Consider the following 23,746-nt stretch of genomic DNA (forward strand, 5'->3'; position numbering starts at 1 on the left):
CTAAAAGAAATACATCAGACACACAGAAAGACAAACATAGCATGATACTACTTAAGTGTGGAATCTTAAAAATTCGAACTTTGAGAAACAGAAAGCAGAATGGTGGTTGCCAAGGTAATTGCCACTAAGGGGTGGAAACATGAGGAGATATTGGTCTTTGGGTATGACTTTCATTCATAAAATGAGTAAGTTCCATAAAATGAGATCTAATGTACAGCCTGATAATCCTATTTAAAAATGTATTGTATACTTGCAATTTGCTAAGACGGTCCATCTTAAGTGTTCTCACCACACACACAGGAAATGATAACCGTGAGAGGCGATGAACCTATTAATCAGCTTGACCACGGTAATCATTACACAAAGAATATTTATATCAAAACACCCTATTGCACACATTATATATAGACTTTTTATTATCTGTCAATCATACCTCGGTAGAGCTGGGGAAAAGAGTAGACAAATCTGAGCATGAAAAAATGTTTGCCAAGAACAGTGGAGTTTTTCTGTTGACACCAAAGGAAACGCAGGAGGAAGGCCTGAATGAGAAGGTTGTTAGTTGCCTTTCAACCCTTGAACGTTGTCTCTCTTTGGGGAGAAAGGAAGAGAATTGGCCTCTAGTGGGCATCTGCTTAGCCCCAGACAAGGTGTTGTCTATGTTATTTAAATTAATCCTCAGACACCCTTTGAAGCCATGACTGCTTTAGGATGGAACTGGAAGTACTGAGCCTGGGGTGGGGGAGGGGGGTGCATTCTTCAAAGGCGCCTGGCAGTTGAATCTGGAGGGCTGGACTTTAGTCCAGATCTGTCTTCAGTCCATTCTGAGTTTCTTGCTCTACCCTAACCGCTACCACCAAACCGAGTTCCCAAGAGGGTTTGAGGGTGGTGTTCTCTCTAGGCAGGAAGATACGTGGCATGATGACTGAGGAGTGGTGTACCGACACCTTTAAACGACTCCAAAACGGCCATGGTGTAGATTTTAAATGAGTTAGCTTTGGCCTGAGAGTATCGAGGTGCCGTAGCAACGTTCTGGAAGAGAGATGACGTAAAAACTCTCGGAACAACTGCTCATTTCCTCTGTGCCTCATGTCTCCAGGATCCGCATCTGCGATTGGTTATTTGGGTCATGTTTTCACTGGTAGCTGTTCTGTGTGTGTCGGCAATTTCTGTGTCTATAATTATCCAAAGATGCTCAGAATGGCTCTTGAACACCACCCCCCTTACCCGCTCCGTCTCTGTTCCCCAAACAAATTACAGAGCATTGAAAGCTTCTTACGCAGTCTGCCTCCTGCCCTCCTGTCCTCACTACCTAATTCCCTGATTGTTGATCTTCACCTGTATAGGAATTCATGCCCTCGGACACCTGGGTAGGACATGACAGTGTCAACCAGACTCTTAGCTTGCGGAAATTCTGCAGATCTTTCTTCTCAGATTCTGTAGCGTTCAACACACTTCTGTTCACTCTTGGCTTTTGGAGGTATCTCTCTTCTTAGCTACCTTGGCAATAATCTGTTCGTGCGTCGGACAGGACCACGCTGGGGTCTTCACCAGATCCCTGGCCTGACCGTGGGGAGTCCCTGAGACACGTCCTTCTGACTTGCACCTTTCTCTCTCTCCGTCCCCTCATCTACAGCATTCCTACCCATCGCATGATTGAATTAATGCTCCAGATTTATTTTCTGCCTCAGGGCTGATCTTTCTCCCTAATTCTACTCTGTACCTATTCTGCGGTCTGCTGTGAATTTTCACACTTGCTTTCTCCTTTACTGGCTCATTCATTCATTTAGACTTATTTTTGAGCTCATATTTATCGTGACACACTTTTTTAAAAAAAGTACATCCTACCTACTTCACCTTGAATCTGTGAAACCCGAGGTAGGCCTGGCTTGTTACTCTCCGAGCACGGCAGCATGTCGCCAGGGGAGTCTAACCTCTTCTGCTTGCTAAGCTGGTTTTGTTTTTGTGTTTCTCAATGTCTCCTTTTCTGACACCCAGCCGAGGAACTCTCCAGGACTCCCCCAGCCTCCCCAATATCAACTGCGTCCCACTGGTGCTCTCTTCGCCACACAGCCTTGCATCCCCTCTCTCTCTCTCCTATCCCCCCTCCGGTACCCGTCGCCTCATTCAGATCCTAACCATTTCTCTGGCTTTCCTCCACTCTCTCTTGCTTAGACCATCTTGTCCCTCCTACTGTATTAATCATTGCAATAGTCCGATTCCATTTCTTTGTTCCTCTAATCGAAAACCTTCTATGATTTTTCGCTGGTGGCGGGATGCAGGTCATACTCTGTAGACTGACATTTGAGAGCTGCCATGATCCATCCACACAGTGTGACAGCAGCAACAAGAAGAACAACTCTCTGTCGCACTGTTTACAGTATGCGAGGCACTAGGTTATATATCTTAATGTGTAATTTCCTGTAATTCCTACTGATAAGCCAAAAGTTAGGTACACTAATATTCCAGTTTAAAAGATAAGGAGGCTGAGATTCAAAGCACTTAAGAGGCTTTTCCACTATCACGGGGCTTACAAGTGCTGGAGCATAAACTTGCATCTAGGACTTTACAAACTCAAAATGCATGCACGCCCTTTGTTTCTAGAGAATAACACTTTGAATTGTTAATTATCTCTCTCCCCATGAGTGTGTCTTGTCTTGTCAACTAGATAGTTAACTCCCTGGTGGCAGGGGAAAGAGACAGTCTCTTATTTTTGCCTCCTTTTCACAGAGAGCTATCTGCGGAAGGCAGTGTTAACTGAGCCTCTCCCGACATTTGGGAGGTGTAAATGGTTTATCTTCAGTTTCCTGACGGGGGCAGGGGATTCATCATTCCATCCCCGCAGGGAGCTTCAAAGGATGAGCTCTTGTCTTTTATCCTGTGAAGTGCTGCTCCATGTGGGGGACCCCTCTGGAAACATGATCTAGAATTGGAAGATCTGGATTCTAGTGTTGGCTTCCCCAGAAACTAGATGATTGGCCATTAGCAAATCCCATCATTTGTGCATTGAAGAGGGTACATTCTATGCCATCCATGGCCTTTGTCACCTTTAACGTATTTTGGGTTTTATTACCCTTGATGAACGCCTTCAGACTTATGTATTCTGTGAACTTTAGGAAAGTGCTGCTTAGCCCTCCAAGAGCAGTAAGCCACCCAGTTATGAAGCCCAGGATGACTCCCAGAGTTAACCCAATCACCTTTTCTCTTCATTTTGGAGGTAGGATGACAGAATGCAAAGGAAAGGGGCTTTGGAATTCAACAGACTTCTTAAAGTCAGCCCTCCAGTACTTAGAACTCTGGTGTCCTGGGCAAGTACTACACCTCAATATAGGCCCTTCTTGTCCCTTCGCCCTCCTACACTTTGGCATAAACACAGTCCAGTAATATTCTGGAAATTATTTTGTCTTTTGTTAGAAAAAAAGCAAATTTTCTAGTGGGCAGGAGTAGCTGAAACCTTCCAGCCATGCTATTAGGCACAGCCCATCATGGTAGTGTGGGGAGTTTGTTCTACAAATAATCACCAAGCCTGCTTTGCGTATTTCACGGTGGAATTCAGAACCAAGCTACCTGGGAATCCCTAAAACCAAATAAATAAACTAAACAAATCCATTCTAAATAGAGTTGGCATTTTTCTTTAAATAAGGAGAAAACTGATTTTTTAGGACCATAAATGATCCTTGATGATAAGTTTAGATAAACTTGAAACTATTTGATATTTAATATGCAAAAATCTGATAAAGGTTTGATACATTTGTGACTTTCTGAGTAGTTTGGGAGCAAGGCAATCCCACTTCCCAAAGGCAGTTTCATAAATATTCAAATGGTGGGTGATTGTAGTAAATATGAAGAAATATGCAACATGTCATTATGCTTCTCAATCAAATATATGCTAAACAGCTCTTTCATTCATTGTACTGAATAAAGAATCCCAATGTGGCAAAATAGTTTCTATAAAAGATTCATGTAGGAAGTTTAAAAAGTAAATTTGATTAAAAAGGAAACCTAGTTCAAGCAATTCATTGAAAAACTTGTTTTAAACATAGCATGGAGAAAATATTCAAATATTAAGCTGCTCAAAATGTCTCTGTCTAATTGCCTCATTTGCATTCTGCTTAGGTATTCAATCGATCGTCATACTGACCTCGACAGGTTTTTCACTATTAATCCAGAAGACGGTTTTATTAAAACCACGAAACCTTTGGACAGAGAGGAAACCGCCTGGCTCAACATATCCGTTTTTGCAGCAGAAATCCGTAAGTATTCTCCTAAGGGCTGTTGTTGTTTTTTTTTAAGATTTATTTATTTATTCAAGAGAGACACAGAGAGAGACGGGGGAGGTGGGCAGAGACACAGGCAGAAGGAGAAGCAGATTCCTCGAAGGGAGCCCAACGTGAGACTCTATCCCAGGACCCTGAGCCAGGGGCAGGTGCCCAACCGCTGAGCCACCCAGGAGTCCCTCCCCTAAGGGTTTTGGTTCTATCTTCCCAAATTTTATTCCATCAGACTCTATAGATATTTTGGAAAATGGCAGACAGCTGAGATAGTATATATTTTTTAGTCTTAAGCATATTTTTTCAAACTTTAAAATTTATTCTTGGTCATCAATCGAAGAAGACATAGAAACACACAGAGATATTTTCTTTCTTTCTTTCTTTCTTTCTTTCTTTCTTTCTTTCTTTTTTTTTTTTTTTTTTTTTTTGCCGACCTGGGGAGTAGTCTTGGCAAGGGAGCTGATAGCCCTCAGCAGCTTGAAGCTCACAGCCATCACTGAAGGATCCCCCACTTTATCCCTCCACACAGTATCGTTTAAACCCAGAGTAGTAGAACCGTTAGAGCCAAGATTTGGGGGTGCTTGTTTACCTAAAGACCAGCGGTTCTCAAACTCGATCACACACTCGAATGTCACAGAGGGCTTGTATTTACTATCTGAATTCTCTTCTTTCAGACAATAGGCATCAGGAAGCCAAAGTCCCGGTGGCCATCAGGGTCCTTGATGTCAATGATAACGCTCCCAAGTTTGCTGCCCCTTATGAAGGCTTCATCTGTGAGAGTGATCAGACCAAGCCACTTTCTAACCAGGTAATGATGCTTTCTCCTTCCCTGGCTGCAAACAGGGCATTTGGAAGCAGAGTTTAGTCTTGAGAGCTTCATCTAGAGATACTTCCCACTGCCCAAGAGGCTTTCAGAGCCCTACTTTAATGTAACTATGTCCTCTTGTTAAACCCAGCCTTCTTAGCTGGCCAGGAAGTTTTGAATAAATGATGTGCCAATGTCAGCATGATTTATTTATGGGCCACCTTTCTCTTTCAGCCAATTGTCACAATTAGTGCAGATGACAAGGATGACACAGCCAATGGACCAAGATTTATCTTCAGTCTACCCCCTGAAATCATTCACAATCCAAATTTCACAGTCAGAGACAACAGAGGTTCGTACCAAGGTTCCTATGCATTCAGAGAAGTAGAAACGGGCGAATGAATGGCTTTTATATTGCAGAGCACAAGTGTTTTCCCTAATCTTAATAATGCCTCTCTGTTGAAGAACAAACAAGAAATAATAATGCCACCTTTATTTTGAGCCGTGTGGGCTCACTTGGTGCATATGAATAAGTGATTCTAATTTTATTTTACTCTTTTTGTTGGCTTTGATATTCATGAAGCAATGGGGAAACCATGTGGGGAAGCTTACGGGGTCAATATGCAAACAACTTCATTTATCTTTTTTTTAAGAGGTTGATAAACCCTTGGGGGGAAGCATGGCTCTATGAATATTGATATCAAGTAAAGCATTAAAAGAGATTAGTTCAACTTTGTAAGGCAATGTAGTCTTTCAGCTGGCCTTCCCTTCCAAGCCCGGTTTTAATGCCGTGTGGTTGGGTACAGAGCTTGAAACCTAAAGGTGGTTGCAGAATTATTGCCTGAAGGGTGTGAACAAAGCATTATTTGGCCACCAGAAATAGGGCGAAATCTGATGTCACTCCTGCTTCTCATTTCATCCGAGAGGTTCTAGACTTACAAATCGTTCGAAGTAGTTGTTCTTGTTGAATAGGACCAAGCTGATAGAGTCCCTTGACAAAGCTGGGAGCAAGCCAGGACCAAAAAATAAGTTTCTTGACTTCTGGCCAGGCTATTTTGGTCTGCGGCTGTTCCTATGAGCCTGTGACAAGGCAGGTCTGTGGATAACGGGGAGACAAATGCCATCATTTGACATAAGAATAAAAGGTGGTCGTCCTCACTACATACGCTTTCGGTAGCCACACATTCGCTTTGCGCTGGGTTATGGATTGATTGCTTTCCCAGTGACTGAGATCAGGCTTCGAGGAGCTCAAGTTAACCTAATATGTACTGTCGCTTCCCCATCACTGTCATCACTATCATCAGTATTATAAATCCCAGCAGCTACGCTCCAGACACCAGGCCCAGACCCTTCCCCCAGTCTCTGATTTCATTCTCTTGGCACACTGTAGGTCAGGGTGGTTATTATCCTTCCCATTTGAAGATGAGGAAGATGGGGCACAGAATCATCAGGTAACTTGTTCAGAGTCAATCAGCCACATAGGAGTCAGACCGAGGCTTTAAATCCAGGCTCTCAAATAAATAAATAAATAAATAAATAAATAAATAAATAAATCCAGGCTCTCAGAGGCTAGAGGCTACAGCCCTAACGTAACCACTGGCCCTACGCGGTTGATTATTAAAGCCCAGGAGTTCCCCACGCTGCTTGGATTTGAGGGGATATGATCTAACATACTTTATTATTAGTTCTGAAGCTGATTTGAACATTTAATGATGGCCTTTTTAAATCAAGCACATATCAAAGGAGACTGTAGGATAAAATGTCCTAGGTGCCATGACAGATTTTTCTCTGCAGATGCCTTGCTCTTCGCAGTGGATATGCTCTTGAGAGCCTGGGTGTGAAGGTAGTGGCACGAGAGACCTGTGTTTTCAAGCAACCCTATGAAACAACCTGCCCTTCACTTAGTAAATAATTCCTATCATTTTGAAATAGAAATAGTACGTAAAGTGCTTTAATTTTATAGTTCATCTAGGGTTTTGTCTTTTACTTCTTGGCTTTGGTTGATGGGCACCTGTGAGTGCCTCAAGCACCTTTGAGAGATAACTCTGCACAGCCCTGAGATAGAGGAGGAGGAGTAGCACTAGTGGTGCGTGTGTGTAATATAGGAATTTCCTTTCATAAAGAAACGTTTCTCCAAAGCAGGGAGGCCCTGGCATGTAGTGGCCATTTAATAAGTGTTTCCTGAGCTAACCTGAAGAAGGTAGCATACGGTGTTTTCATAGTGCTTTCTAAGATGTGGTACACTTCGGAGTGGAGGACGAGAATCTCTGCCTCCACTCTTGGATTTTTCTTAATTTTCAAACTATTTTGGGATCCCATCCCGGATTGATATATTGCTACACTGACATAAGCCTAAGCGTTTGCCAGTTTTATGACGAAGAAGTTACTTCTTAGCAAAATATTTCAGCATACATTTAGTTTTATCAATAGTAAGGTGATTGACTCTGGAAAACTCCGCTGTTCTCACATGCACCGTCTGTCACTCCCTCTTTTATGATCTTTTTACTCAAATATTTATGGTCAGACTCATCTCTGTGTTTTCTTATAATCCCCAACTTACATTTGCGGTCTAACTCCTGGATCGTATGCCCAGCAACATTCCTGTTTTATGGCTGGACACCTCCGGACACAGCAGGTGTTTCTAGGTTTCTCTCACTGTACCAACGTCGCCTCCATCACCTGCCTTGTCTTCCTTGTTTTTATATGTACAATAATATTTAGCTGCTGTTAACCATCTGAAAACATTATACTAAAGCATATTATTCTCTGGGGAGTTAGAAGTATTTTACTTTGTCACGACACCTCAGGAAAGCCCTCGATATTTTCAAAGAGCTTCTGTTACCATGGATGAGCCAGCCCAGTACACAATCTGTCTCCCCTGCTCTTCCCTGTAAGAGTCTAATCCTATGCAGAGCTACCACTTTTGCAGGGAATTGCTACTTTTTAAGAAAAATGACTTTATTAACTATGGCAAACAGTTAATGAAAACTCCCATGTTTAGAGCTATTACAAAACCTTAAAGCAAATACAGTCCTATAATTATCATTTAATAGAGTCTCTTTCTGCTAGCTCCTAGAAGTAATTACATATTGAAGTAATCCAAAAGGAGTAATCACATTCCACATCCTATTAATAGCCTACTGAGTTACCAAATTTCTTGGCTGAGACTGTTTTCCATAGAAAACATGAGATAATGGTTTATATCACGCTGAGTAAAAGCATCAGGTTTCTTTCTCCTTGAGTGTTTACTTCCATTATGCCATGTAAATAATCAGGATTGTGTTTGCCTAAACTCACCATAAGCATTACACGTCTTTAGAAATACGAGGGAAGCCATCTGAATACACCCAAGTTTTTTATTTCATTTTTCCCTTACTCCGTTCTGTAGCCAAGCTTCACAGATGACTCAGCAGGGAGCCGGTGAGTAGAACACTGGATGACTCTTCAACATTTAAGTCCATCTTGGGCTGTTAATATCACAAATGATGCTGTTCGGGCAGATGAAGAAGAGCTGACCTGCCCTGGTTTTGAGATGCATTTACTTTGAAAATATCAGACTTATGGCATCTCTAAAAACACAAGAAATCTGTAATGGATGAGAAAAGTGCAAAGAAAAAAATGTTGAGAAAAACCCTTCCCATCTAGCTAGCTCTTCATTAATTTATAAAACTTTATCATGGCCATTGTTTCACTTAATTCCTCAAATCCGCTTAGTTCCTCGTGGGATTAGGCATGGATACTTTCATCCCCACCTCCTGGATAAAGGAGTATGAGACATCAGGAGCTTCAAAGACTTGCCCAAGGCCACACTGCTTATCAGTGAAATAAGGAACAAGCTTGGGTACTTGGAGGGTTCCATCAGGTATACACTCTACACAATTAATATAAAGCTCATGTCTTTTCTAGTTAATTCTTTAAAAAAAAAATCTTTGTTTGCCTTATAGTTAAATAATAATCATCAGAAGAGGAAACATCTGAAGTTCAATGCAATCTAAGGTTCCAGGGGAAATGGGACGGACACACTGTACTTCAGGTTCAATTTAAATCACAGCCACGATAATTGTAATAATCTATATTTGCAAAGAACTTCATGATTTTCTTGCACTATATAATTAGCATATATTCTTTGTAGGAAAGTTAGAAAATACAAACAAGCAGAAATACTTTTATAAATAATAACTTGGTAAAAGACTAATCAGAAATAATCATTGCTCGTTTTCATTTCTGTCCAGACTTTTTTTTTTTTTGGCATGCACATATATATGAGCTTTATAAAAGGCAATCATGAGATCCATGTCCATTTTTTCCCAGCTAATAATATGTGAAACACATTTACCGGCATCAGTATGCTTACATCAACATTCTCTTCTGAATATCTTCCTAACTTCTATTGTAAAGGTGTCTGATCTCAGTTGACCATGGTGTAGGTACATTATTTGCACGCTCTTTTGTCAAATATCTAATTAGGATTTTTGGATAAATTTCTAGAGTTGAATTATTGGATCCAAAGCCTTTGATAGTTAAGTGCCCATCAGAAATATGTATACTACCAGAAATATTTATAATACCATAAGTAAAATAGGTCCGGGACTCATTTCCTCACATTCAAGCCAACCTTAGATATTATTACTCCTTTAAAATCATTGGCAAATTGAGAAGTGAAATATAATCACATTCCATAATGTCAATGACTTTCATTATTAGTAAACCTAGGATCTTTAAAAATAAGTATTGATCATTTCTTTTCTTTTTCTTTTGTAAATTGGCTATTCATGATCTTTGTCCATTTTTAAATTGTATATTCATCAATTTGCAATTGACTTGTAAAGTCTCTCCATCTTTGGATGTTATTGACCTTGGACCTGTCATACCTACTACATAGAATTTCTCAGGGGTGCAATGCCCTTTCGATTCTAATTGTGCTGTGTTCATAATTATAGACCTTGTACTTTGAGTACCAGTTTTTCTCTGTTTAATATTATCTTTAGCAAAGCTTTCCTCATCCAAAATTGATGTCAATATTCACCTATTTTTTTTTCTTTCTTACACATCCTGTTTTCCGTTTCAACCATTTGTCCATGTGAAATAATTGTGTAGCTCCCATTTGTTGGCCATTAGCTAAATATCATTTAAGAAACAATGGGTCGGGATCCCTGGGTGGCGCAGCGGTTTGGCGCCTGCCTTTGGCCCAGGGCGCGATCCCGGAGACCTGGGATCGAATCCCACGTCGGGCTCCCGGTGCATGGAGCCTGCTTCTCCCTCTGCCTGTGTCTCTGCCTCTCTCTCTCTCTCTGTGACTATCATAAATAAATAAAAATTAAAAAAAAAAAAAAAGAAACAATGGGTCATTCCCACCTGCTTCACAGCAGTATCTTTATTGTTATCTATATTACATGGTACAGTTGGCCCTTGAACAAAGCAGATTTTTGAATGGCATGAGTCCCCTTACACATGGAATTTTTTTTTTAGATAAAACCAGTACCATACTATAAATGTATTTTCTCTTCCTGAGGATTTTTGTAAATATTCTTTCCATCCAGAAGTGTGATCTGACTTTCCACTGAATCAGTTCTCTTTTTATTGCCATCAGGAAGGTTTTGTAATTGTCTTCTATGTATTTCTTATTAAGCTGATGGCTAACTACCTTATATTTTGGATGCTGTTGTGAAGTGGATTTTTAAATTATATTTCCTAAGTGAATATTTTTAGTATAAACTATAGCTTTTTAAATTAATTTGTTTATTATTGTACATTGTTCTAAAGTGATATAACACCTCAGCTAATTTTTCTGGATTTTTCTGAGACAACTACATAAAAATTATATAATAATATTTTGCTTTGTCTTTTTTTTAACGTTTGGTGTTTTTTTTTTGTCTATTTGCATATATTTGCACTTCTAGATTGTTAAATAACAGCAATAATAATAGCCATTCTTGTTTTACGTGTTAGTCAAGAGTTTCTAAAGTTTCACCATTAAGCATAATATTGGTAGTAATATTCAAACTAAGATTTGTGTTGTGGGGTATGTATTTTAGGAAATTTCCTTTCCATCATTATTTTATTTTTTTAAAAAAGAAATGTTCAGGGGCACCTATGTGGCTCAGTCGGTTAAGCATCCAACTCTTGATCTCACTAAGGTCTTGATCTTAGGGTCATGAGTTCAAGTCCCACGTTGGGCTCCAGGCCAGGCATGGAACTTACTTTAAAAAAAAAAAAGGATGTTCAGTTTTTATCATAATTTTTGAATTCTTACCAGAGGAGAGTATGATTTTGTCCTTTAACCTAATGATTTGTTAAAGTAATTAAATTGAAATATCCTAATATTGAACCTCATATTTTTAATTTCCAAACCTCTTCTTCCAAACAGTGATCATTTGATAAAATATAGCAGAAGAGCAAGGGTTAGCGATTAAATGATTGGTTTTACTCTTTATCGCTAGAAGGGGAACAATCTTAACATAAATATTTGACACATAATTAATCCTTTTACTGCTTCATTTATTTTTTTTTAATTGCCAATTATTACATCAGTCCTAACTCATAGACTGAGCTGGTGTTTTGAGAGGAAGGCACTAAAACAACGGAAGGTGGGCACAGTGGAACGCATCCTGGGTTCCCAGAATCCCAGAGTTGCTTGCTCTCCAATAAGAAAGTTGGAGGCAAATCAGATCATGGGGTTATTTAGCTATTGAAACACCGCTTAGTCATTTGAGCAAGAGAGGACAGTTTTAGGAGCTTGCAATAAGCCCCTATTTTAACACTAGCAAAAATACTCTTAGGATTTTAAGTCAACAAATTGAAAGTGCAGCCCTTTCAACATTGTGAAGCAGCTTCCCTATTTCATTTGACATTCTTCACCTTTGATGTTTCTTCTGTATCTTGTGTCAGCGTGACTTCCATCAAAAACTAGGTAATTTCATAGTTCCCTGATTACAGTCTCTTCTTTCTATCTTCCATAATCATGGGAAAATGAGCTGTTCTGATATACTTTGCTCTGCCAGGAATGGACTCCTCCTGCCTATTTCTCCTCTTTCAGGTCTCCCCATAAATGAAGTCATTGAAGCAAAGCTTTGCAGGCTATCCCCATCCCATCTTGAGTGCTCCTTTCTATAAGGAAGGGACACTGCCATAGTTTTTCATATTTTTCCCTTTCTTGCATTTTAAATACTCATTTCCCTGTCTGTCTCCCATTAGAACATGAGCTCAGTGGGGGCAATGTCCCAGCACTTACAATAGTGGGTAGACCAAATGCAAGGATTAAAATGAAAGAATGGCTGGGGGAAAATGTGATGTGTCTCAGAAATTTCAGGGATCCACTATGATTAGGGGGAAATGATTATGTTATGATATACGCTTCAGGCTGAAAAAAACACCCACCTTATAATGTTGGAATGTTCTGAGGAATCAATAGCACATAACCCACCTCTTCTTTCCATTCATTATCTATTATTCCACAAAGTTAAATCGGACATCTAGGGTTTGGATCCAGGCAGAGATGACCTTGAAATTTGGCAAGTGTATTATCTAAGGTGGGCCAAGTTGAAGATCAGATGAGCTCTGATACCTGATGCATTCAGAGTTTAGTTTGAACTACTAAAAAATGCAAAAATCAAACCAAAACAACAACAAAAATGTGCATGAAAAGCAGGTTTGGCTGAATAAATCAGGATAGCCACGACAGATTCACCCAGATTAGACCAATTAGCAAACATCTTTTTTTCTCTCCCACCTCACCTTTTTTTTTTTTCCTAAGCTTAGAACTTTTTTTTTTTTTTAATGAGCAGTATCAGATAGCATCAAAATATGTGTCTGGTTTTTTACTTTTGTTATTTAAAGATAGCCAAATAGATTTCTATGGAATTTTTTTCCCTCTTAATTGCTTCAATATGGAAGATGCTCTGTTGGCAGATCAAAATGGCAGATGTCTTTTAATGCACTGCCATTTTCTCTGTGTAAATAATTATGTTCCTTTTCTGCCTGAATTTCATTGTGGCAGTTTGTCCATTACAACATGGCTTATCTGGGATCTCACTCCCTCCCCAGCCCAACAACAACAACAACAAAAAGATCGGTCATTTTGGTGGAACAGACACATTAGTCTTTCAAGATTTCCTTTGGTCACTGATTTAACTAACTCCTGGGATTTCTCAACTCACTTAAAGACCCTAAATGTTTATATCTCACTGAATTCCTTGGTAGTTGTCCTTGTCTTAAAGCAAGAAATACTTAGGCAGTACGTTTATTTTTCCCTCCCTATCACGGAGGAGAGAATTTTCCTTGTACAAAAATGGCAGAAGAGTTAATTTTAAGGGAAGTGGTAAATACAATAAAGAAAAGTCTTTTAATACCAACCAACAGTGCACACTTAGATGTCTCATGCACACATGCATATAAAGTTATTCCTGCAATGTTATGTATTATAATTCATGTTTTGCTGATCCCTCAGTATCAAAGGTGTTAATTAAAAGATCGTGATGATCTCCTCTTGGCGTACAACTCCTTAATTCAGTTGGAAGACATTACAGCCATCAGAGTCTTGGGTCAGACAATTTTCTTCATTAATATGTATACATAAGCTATTAAGGTCATCTATGAGCAGAAGTAATATCCAAAATATAAAAAATTCAAACTTTACAAGTTTTATTTGAAATTTCTATTATTTCAGTCCCTCAGTTGAGGATGGCAAATATGGCATCAAAAGCTTCAATTAAGTTTTGAATAATCACACATCTAAATGAGTATTTAAGATCTAAATAACTAGGGGCACCTGACTGGCTCACTTGTTAGAGCATGTGACTTGGGACCTTGGGATCATGAGTTCAAGTCCCACGGTGGTGTAGTTTACTTAAAAAAAAATTAAGATTAAAAAAATTAAATCTAAGTAATTAAACTTTCCAGTGATGTCTTTTGTAATTGCGTAGCATATATACTTGTAAAAGTATTAAAGCTTAAAACTCCATTAAGACTTCTGAGACACATACTATATTCATACATATGTATAGTATGTAGATGTATATATCTGTATATATATATATATATACACACACACATATATTTCAGTACATACATACATGTTTTTTTTTCCATGATCCTGATAGAGCTATTGCCACATTTCTAGGGAAATATGTGGGAGGGCTCAGAGGAAAGTAATCAAATAATGATTATTCTTGTAGCAACTGACTGTATAACTGTCTTCAAGTGCGTGGGAGCTTCTAAAGTGGTAGATTGACCTACTTCATCTCAGGTTTGTGCAGTAAGGATAGAGCACGTAGATTTGGGTCAGAAGTGAACGAAACAGGAGCGAGGCTCGGCGTCAGCTCTCTAAGAGTCTCTAGAGAGGGGACCTCATCTGATCAGACTGAACAATGACAGGACAGAGGAAACAGAGTAGCCAACCAAAGGCCATCTTAAGAGCTTCGAGGAAGCTGCTGAGGTGACTCATTCCTTCACCTTAGGTCAAGCCTTCCTCCTAACGTCATGGGGAGACCACAACATGCGAATCCTTTGCTGCAGTGGTTTCTCTTTTTCGGATTTTTTTATATGCAGGGTCTATGCCCATATGCTGCCCACTTTGCAAAATCTTGTATCCGACAGAAAACAAAACAAAACAAAACAAAACAAAACAAAAACATGCTCCTGGTGGTTTTTTTTTTTGTTTTTTTGTTTTTTTGTTTTTTGTGTTTTTTTTTGGCTGATACAAGATTGCATCCAGCATAGTCTATCTATCGAGGGCTGATTCCCCATCATAATTTCCCCTTTCATGTCAGTTGTATGTATCCCTCCGATGGGCTACATCATCATCATAACCCTTATGTTTGCATCCCCAAACGGGTACCATGGAGACCATCATTATCAGGTACCTTTACATTGTGTTAGTGTAATGACAAAGTGTGCAGGTAAAAACAGCATGTAATTAGGAGTCTAGGATGTAGACATAAAATTTTGAAATCTGAATTTATTTTCCATTAATAGAAACACTACAATTTGTGCATGACATATTCTAGTAATTAATGACCCCATTTGCAAGGTTTTGCTGGAGTAGAGGGAAAATGAAACCGGTGAGGTGTCTGTGGCCAGGGATGAGAACACTGGGTGTCGGTAAGATAAAGCAAGGTGCTTGAAAAACATTTCTTACCGTGGGAAATACACTGCCCAGGACTGAAGAGCATGAACTCTGTTCTTACCTCTGGATGATGAGCCCTTCTGCAGAGGGAGTTGCATTCCAAGCTGCTATGACATTTCCAGGAATTCACTTTCCTCTCTCTGCCAATAAGTTCCTCTTCCTCGTTAGTTTATTGCTGAAAGAGGATCGCTTCCAGGAAAGAATTAATATTTACTGAGCATCTCCAACAGTCTGTCGCTGCGCTAAGTACCTTTATGAATGGAATCATTTTAACATTTAAAAGTATTAGTTTCCTGGGTGAGAATATAGAAACAGGACATTTACTTAATATGACTAAAGTCAGGCGATTAATATGTAGATGATTCAAGATTCAAACCCAGGCCTGTTTGACCCCAAATATTGAGAGATTTGCTCTTTGGATACTTCATAAAGGAGGAGGATCTGAGAAATCTCTTGATGGAAATTTAAACATTGATAACATTTGCCTTGTTCTGCCTCATGTTATGAACCATGGAGCAAGTCTGACACTTGCCTGAAAATGTGGCCTCAGTAGACGCTCTTTTATCCACAGGCCACCCATAAACCTTAGGATATGTGTATCCAAAATAAGGAGACCCTCTTAAACATAGATGGACAGTGATTGCTAATTTGAATGAAAAAAAAAATCTGGGATCCCTGGGTGGCGCAGCAGTTTGGCGCCTGCCTTTGGCCCAGGGCGCAATCCTGGAGACCCGGGATCGAATCCCACATCAGGCTCCCGGTGCATGGAGCCTGCTTCTCCCTCTGCCTATGTCTCTGCCTCTCTCTCTCTGTGACTATCATAAATAAATAAAAAAATTTTAAAAAAAAAATCTGTAGTCAAACTTAGGATGCAGAATTGATTTCCAGAATAGTGATTTTTAGTACTATGGCGAGTTTGTTTCTTTTTCAGTTTGTTTATCTAGAGGTGGTGTTTTATGAAGTTCCTGCCTACAGTGGTGGCTCTATCTGTGTTACTAGAAGATCAGTGATCAGAAGGGACCACAAGAAAGACCATCACAGGACACAGCACCGACCCCTCTAAAATGGCTATACCCCCCCCCCCAAAAAAAAGCTTACTCTCCTGTTATTCTGGAGCCACTTGGATTTAGAGGGGGGAACTCTTTAATTCATTTAAATGACATCAACCACCTAAGGGCCGTGCCAGGCTGGTTAGTCACGTATCTAACGCCTCGTGCCAGTCTACTGTCCTCCGGTTCACCAGCCCTGGAGGATGGCAGTCCTGGGTGTTAAGCGTTCTGGTAGAAGGATTCCTTGAGCCCTGTGATAACCTGTGTGACCTTGAGCACAGTATTAGGTACCTGCGAGGCACGCTTGATATCACCCGGTGTCCTCATTTCAAGGCTGACCAAGTGAGGCCCTACAGGACAGATGAGGCCTTCTAAGGCATGTTGATGGGCGTATGTCCAAGAAGAGACGCCCAGTCCACCTCTTTCCCACCTGTTAAACTAACCTTAAAATCCATATGTGAAACATGTTTGGATAAAAGAACTTGTTTTTTTAAAGTTCTCAAGATTCTACAGGGCCATCGCTCAGAGGCTCAAGTGATTCGGTCATCCGGGTACCTAGACGAGCTTCTATAGAATAGTTGGCGCGTGTCTGAGGGGACTCGTGTGTTCAGAATTCACCAGACGTGCTGCATTCACTGCTCGCGTCCTGCCCAGATCCGAGTTTCCCTTTCGCGTTCGGTTTTCAGGTACTGTCATGTGGAGGCTGGCATGCTGTGACCTGGAGGCTCAGGTTTTCGTGGACGACACGTTGAAGACTAGATTTTAAATTTTGCCTTCTGCAGGTGTACAAAAGCAAAACACTCAGTTTACATCCCCTCCAAACAACACCCTGGCTGACAGGGTGTGACCCAGTAGACAAACTAAATAAATGATCGGTTGGGGCTGTCGCCTAGATCGGAGAAGTGTATTTGGCCAAGCAATTTAATTAATTCCCTTTTCTTCTTTGATTTTTAATTTTCACTTTTATTCATAGTGGCATTAGTGATAATTCATATCATTAAAATGGGGTAGATAGTGTCACTTTTCATTTGTCAAAGTCTTATTTGAACTCCAATGCATGAGAAGGGAAAAATCACATATTTTGAAAGAATTTGTTATAGACATGTAAATTTTTTATAATCCTTAGGCATAGAACAATGGTATAAGCTCAACAGGAGCAAACAGTCAGGAAACTGAATTTTCAGTTAATAGTCTATTTGGCCAACATTCTCTATTTTTTCATGGTTCTCTATAGTACATATAATTTTTTTCCCAGTGATAAGGACAATATATGACAGTTATGCAATTCAAAAAATACAGAAATGGGGGCTAAGTCTTCTGCCTTGTTTTGTTTGAGATGTTGGCAACGACGGGCAGAGAATCTGTCCTCATACAGCTTTATCCAAAATCAGGGCATACACACCCCTTGCCTTCTGCAATCCTCAGAATATCTTCTCATCCCTAAATCAGATTCAATCTACCTTTTATATTTAATATATTTCATCTCATATAAAATGTACTACTACATTTCCTTTCATCTAGAAGATATCAATTTAATTTTGAGATTCTAAGATATTTCTTCCTATGACAAGAACTAATTCACGGTACCGTCTGTCCACCCAAAACCTGCTGGCTATTGGGTGATCATGTTGTTACAACACTCATATCGCTGCAAGTTACTGCTTCTGAACTCACAGACAGAGGCAGGCCACACTGAAGGTGTGCGTGTGCAGTGTGTGTACTATGTAATTTGATCGAACATACTAAAAATCTCACCTATTTTGTGATTACCCATGTTTCCCCCAGCGCATACAACCTGAAGAAGAAAAAAAAAAAGGTATCGTTGGGTTGGTGCAGATCTGCAAAAAAAAATATGATGAGGAAGTAGCTGGGGGCTTAGGTCACAAAAGATTGTGAAATATATGGAAGCTTGGGACGCCTGGTGGGTTCAGCGATTTAGCGCCGCCTTCGGCCCAGGGCCTGATCCTGGAGTCCTGGGATTGAGTCCCACATCGGGCTCCCTGCATGGAGCCTGCTTCTCCCTCTGCCTGCGTCTCTGTCTCTGTCTCTGTCTCTCTCTTTCTCTCTGTGTCTCTCATGAATAAATAAATAAAATCTCTCTAAAAAAAAAAAATCAATATATGGAAGCCAACAGCTGGAATTTTGCTTTAACTTCTCCCAGAACACAGTTGTGCCATGTGTTCAAAACATACTTACTGAACGTCTCTTGTGTGTCCAACACTGGAGAGACTGAGGTGAATCGGATGAAGTCCCCTGGTGTTTGAAGTTCACAGTCCAGGTGAGGTCAAAGCGGTTAAGCCCACCAACAGTGGCACACCGGTGCGGTATGGGTTTCTGTAAGAACACAGGGTGCTGTGGGCCACGAAGGAGATGACAGGAGAGGCCTCCCTGACGTGATGACTTTTCAGTCCAGTTTGGAGGCTTGAGGAGTTTAGCTGTCGCTACAGGAACAGCTTCCAGGGCAGCCGGACAGTGCTAAGGGGCAGGTGGGAAGCTGGGTGTGCTGCAGAGACAGAAGGCCGCCTGCGTGTCCGGCTGTCCTGGGCCACTGGGGTGGGTGGGATGAGACCCTGGAAGCAGAATAGAATCCTAAGGGGAAAATCTCGTGGCTTGCTCTGTAGAGGGGGCTGTGCTGTGTGGACAACAGAGAGACCTCGGGATGATTTTGAGCAGGAGGTATGACATATTTAATGAGGTGGTGGATGGTGCCTAGATTTCAAAGAAACTATACACCTTAAAATTGGATTTTAAACATAACAAAAAAGAAACTATACACCTGCTGCTGGGCTTGTAAAATATTTTGTCCTTAAAGATAATGTTTTCCTTTAGGGCTCACAAGTGGGTTTACGGTTTGGGCAAGGTTTGTGTGTGGGCTGGAGATCTCTTACGCACACGGGCACAGCAACTGGCCAAAGGCTTGCCATCGAGCAGGAACGTGCAAACGTGAAAAGAAGGGTGTTCTGTGTGTCCTGTGCCCCCGCTTGCGGAGTCGGTGGTGTCTGCTGCGGGGCGCCCGCGGCCCAGGCCCACCCTGCGCCGCTCTGAGGCCGGCACCCAAGGGCGCATCCGTGTGGGCGTTCGGATCCACGGAGGAAGGCGCGGCCCGGTGCCAGGTCTGGCCCCACGCGGCGGAGACCCGGGGGGGGGGGGGTGCGGAGCTGGAGCGCGCGGGCCGCGAGCCCCTGTGCTCTCCCCTGTGCTCTCCCCGCAGACAGCACGGCCGGCGTGTACGCCCGGCGCGGGGGCTTCAGCCGCCAGAAGCAGGACCTGTACCTGCTGCCCGTGGTCATCAGCGACGGCGGGATCCCGCCCATGAGCAGCACCAACACCCTGACCATCAAAGTGTGCGGGTGCGACGTGCACGGGGCGCTGCTCTCCTGCAACGCCGAGGCCTACGTGCTGAACGCCGGCCTCAGCACCGGCGCGCTCATCGCCATCCTCGCCTGCATCGTCATCCTGCTGGGTAAGGGCGGCCGCGGGGGCGGGGCCCGACGGGGGGGGGGGGAGGGCTCCCGGGGTGCAGGCGGCCTCCAGGTGGGCCGCGGGCCTAAGCCAGGACCCGAGATGACGGGGGAGGGGGGAGGGTTTCCCGGGGTGCAGGCGGCCTCCAGGGTGGGCCGCGGGCCTAAGCCAGGACCCGAGATGACGGGGGAGGGGGGAGGGCTTCCCGGGGTGCAGGCAGCCTCCAGGTGGGCCGCGGGCAGAGGCCAGGGTCCGAGACGACGGGGGTGGGGGGGTTGCTCCAGGGTGGCCCGCGGGTGGAGGCCCGGACCCTAGGCGATGCAGGCGGCCTCCAGGGTGGGCCTCTGGCTGAGGCCAGGACCAGAGAAAAGGTGGGGGGGGGGGGATGCGGGGGGCGTGGAGGTGGGGTCGAGCTTGTGCACTCTATAGGGTCAGGCCAGGTTCCTAGGGGCAGTTGCAGGATGGCAGAGCTGCAGGGTGGCAGCGGGGTGCGGAGGGCGCCCCTGAGGTCGTGCAGGAGAGGTCAGTGGGCAGAGGCCCGGGATTCAAGCCACAGTTGCCTTAGTGGAGGAAGGAGAAGGGCAAGGGCTGGAAAGACTAATCGCGAGGCTAGAGACCTCACAGGAAGGCCTCAGGGCCTGGACGGGGCCTGGCCAAGCGCATGGTAGCATCCTGCCCAGCCTCCGCCCCTCCGGACCCAGGGGCCTTCTCCCGCCCTGCAGGCTGGGTTGGTGCCCCACTGGGCGCCCTGATTTCCTCTGGTAAGAACAACGGTGCCCTCGATTGACCTCCGCGGGCTTTGGGAAGAGAGGTCAGGCAGCAGGAGAATCAGCTTGCACACCCAGGGGTTTCTGACACGGAATTCATGCTTGGCCGGTGGTGTTTGGTTCTCCATTGAATGAGTTGAGGGGGCCCAGCTACGTAGGGAAGACTCGGTGAGTTCAGGTCGCCAAAAAGTTCCTGAGAATTGGGTACCAGGTGCTGCGTCCAGCCTTGAGGGATCAAGGACTCCCCCTCCTTGTATGTTCCAGTGATGGTGGCCCCGGAGGGGCTCTCAGCCTCTTGCCAGATTCAGGCACAAACCTTTTTTATGGTGGAGCTGTATGTGTGGAGGCCGTTCTCATGGAATATTGTAGAAGCCTCTTGTGAGGAGGTGGAGGACGAAGAATTGGGCAGTGTCTCAGTTTCCTGCTAGGCAGTGCTGCCCACCCACCCTAGGTTCCTGAACATAGGGGAGTCGCCTCTCAGGGAGGACACAGCTGCTTTCCCTGGGGTGCAGCCGATGCTACCTTCCTGTGTTTGAATAAATAGAGGACATTTGTCTCCTGCGGGTCATTATAAGCCCATTATAAGTCATTATAAGCTTACAGTAAAATTCCTTACGAAGGTCCAGTAGGATCACTGTTCATCACCCCCCTGCTCTGACCCCGGCCCTCTAGGCAGGACCGAGCCTCACCCCTATAGAAAGGTAGGACCGCAGGTCTCTGTCCTTATTCATCAGCTTTGGTGACACAGCTGTCCCCTTTTGGAAAAAGAAACCAACATAAGCCATTTTTAAGAGGCTGCAGACCAATCGATTTAGAATCTTCCTAATTCTCAGGAAGATGACTTCCAAATAGTGTCGGACTCACTTGTAAAGAGCTCAGAATAGTTCCAGCTGCCATTTGGTTTGGAATCCTATTTTCCTGGCAGCGCTTGGGGGAGGAAGAGCCAGGCGGAGGGTGGTTTTGGGCATCTTTGGGGGACTCCAGGTGAAGCTCTGGTTTCCTAGAGTGATAGACTGGTTCCTATTCCGAGCATAGGCCCACACACCCTACGGTGAGCAGGGCTCAGGTTGGGGGTGGGGGCGCGGACTCCAGGGACACCTGATCTGTGCTCACTTTCCTGTGCTTTCCTTGTAGTGATCGTAGTGCTGTTTGTGACCCTGAGAAGGCAAAAGAAAGAACCGCTCATCGTCTTTGAGGAGGAAGACGTCCGTGAGAACATCATCACGTACGACGACGAAGGGGGTGGGGAGGAAGACACAGAAGCCTTTGATATTGCCACCCTCCAGAATCCAGACGGGATCAATGGCTTCATCCCTCGCAAAGACATAAAACCCGAGTATCAGTACATGCCGAGACCCGGGCTCCGGCCGGCACCCAACAGCGTGGACGTCGATGACTTCATCAATACGAGAATACAGGAGGCGGATAATGACCCCACTGCCCCTCCTTATGATTCAATCCAAATCTACGGTTACGAAGGCAGGGGCTCGGTGGCCGGGTCCCTGAGCTCCCTAGAGTCGGCCACCACAGATTCGGACTTGGACTATGACTACCTACAGAACTGGGGACCTCGTTTTAAGAAACTAGCAGACTTGTACGGTTCCAAAGACACTTTTGATGACGACTCTTAACAATAACGATACAAATTTGGCCTTAAGAACTGTGTCTGGCGTTCTGAAGAATCTAGAAGATATGTAAACAGGTATTTTTTTAAATCAAGGAAAGGCTCATTTAAAACAAGCAAAGTTTTACAGAGAGGATACATTTAATAAAACTGCAAGGACATCAAAGTGGTAAATACTGTGAAGTACCTTTTCTCGCAAAAAGGCAAATATTGAAGTTGTTTATCAACTTCCCTAGAGAAAAACCACTTGGCATACACAATATTTAAGTGAAGGAGAAGTCTAACGGTGAACTTACAATGAAGGGAAATTGTTTGTGTGTTACGAACATCTAAGTCTTTCTTTCTTCTTCTTCTTCTTTTTTTTTTTTTATTTGTCAAAGAAGCTTCCACAAAATTAGAAAGGACAACAGTTCTGAGCTGTAATTTCGCCTTAAACTACGGACACTCTATATGTAGTGCATTTTTAAACTTGAAATATATAATATTCAGCCAGCTTAAACCCATACAATGTATGTACAATACAATGTACAATTATGTCTCTTGAGCATCAATCTTGTTACTGCTGATTCTTGTAAATCTTTTTGCTTCTACTTTCATCTTAAACTAATACGTGCCAGATATAACTGTCTTGTTTCAGTGAGAGGCTCCCTATTTCTATGCCATTTTTAATGTATCTATTTGTACAATTTTAAAGTTCTTATTTTAGTATACATACAAATATCAGTATTCTGACATGTAAGAAATGTTACGGCATCACACTTATATTTTATGAACATTGTACTGTTGCTTTAATATGAGCTTCAATATAAGAAGCAACCTTTGAAATAAAAACAGATTCTTTTTTAATTCTGGGTTTCATTCTTAACATTGAAAAACGTGTTTCTGATGACCCATTTATATGTCTAATTTAAGATCATTGTGATCTTTTCATACCCCTTTTCGTGAGCTGCTGTAGTCTGCTGCTTTTATTGTTTATTTAAAATCAAATCTGTTTTCTCCGGACCCGAGTCTGTAACACCGTGTAAAGCTCTCTCGTACATTCTCAGTGTCAGCTTCCTGGCTTCCCTTTGCATACATCTTTTGAAAACGAAGGATGCTAACGATCTAGGTCAGTCTCCGAGTCTGCAGTGCTTGTTATAGACGGGCATTTATCTTGCATATTAGCAATTCGGTGGCTATGAGGGATGGATCCATGAGGGTCCACAGATGTGGGTTATATGCCCCATGCTGAGCACTGAGGGGGTGAGGGGGCTGAAGAGTCAAAAGTATAAATTTGCCATGTGTCATTATCAAACATCCGGTGTTACTCTATTTTCCGTGACTTTGATTTTGCCAGGATATCGTAACGACTTTGACTCTTGAAATCGCTTATTTGTTCCTCCTGTGAATGTAACTCCTCGTAAAATAATGTGGCATTTCAAATTTTGATGAAAGAGAGAGCAATTCATTTCCAGACCTTTATTTTAAAATACGCTTTGGGCAATAAGCTCAGAATGAGCGCAGGGACCACGGTGGATTCTGAGGGCCGAAGCCTACTGTTCCTGGAAGACCCACCTGGCTGCCTGGGGACTGGGACTTCGGCGAAGGACATCTCACCTGTGCAGTTGGGCCAAACGTCAAAATGTAGCAATACTCGGGGAAAGATCAC

General features: G+C 42.7%; 1 protein-coding gene across 6 annotated transcripts in view; it reads left to right on the forward strand.

Moving 5' to 3' along the window:
- The window catches only part of CDH11 (cadherin 11), a 148,033-nt gene extending 125,089 nt beyond the window's left edge, over positions 1–22,944 (forward strand). For 4 of the 6 annotated variants that reach the window (XM_025426345.3, XM_025426346.3, XM_035715985.2 and 1 more), the window contains 5 exons: positions 4,114–4,250; positions 4,943–5,076; positions 5,308–5,425; positions 19,457–19,708; positions 21,609–22,944. In XM_025426345.3, coding sequence (XP_025282130.1) covers positions 4,114–4,250; positions 4,943–5,076; positions 5,308–5,425; positions 19,457–19,708; positions 21,609–22,105 — 1,138 coding nt within the window. In that variant the 3' untranslated portion in view covers positions 22,106–22,944. Of the gene's footprint in view, positions 1–2,258; positions 2,394–4,113; positions 4,251–4,942; positions 5,077–5,307; positions 5,426–19,456; positions 19,709–21,608 lie in introns of those variants that run through there. The other 2 variants (XM_025426349.3, XM_049110767.1) reach the window with 2 other exon arrangements.
- Positions 22,945–23,746: the final 802 nt, after the last annotated feature.

This window comes from Canis lupus, chromosome 5 (assembly GCF_003254725.2).
Source record: "Canis lupus dingo isolate Sandy chromosome 5, ASM325472v2, whole genome shotgun sequence".
NCBI lineage: Eukaryota > Metazoa > Chordata > Mammalia > Carnivora > Canidae > Canis > Canis lupus.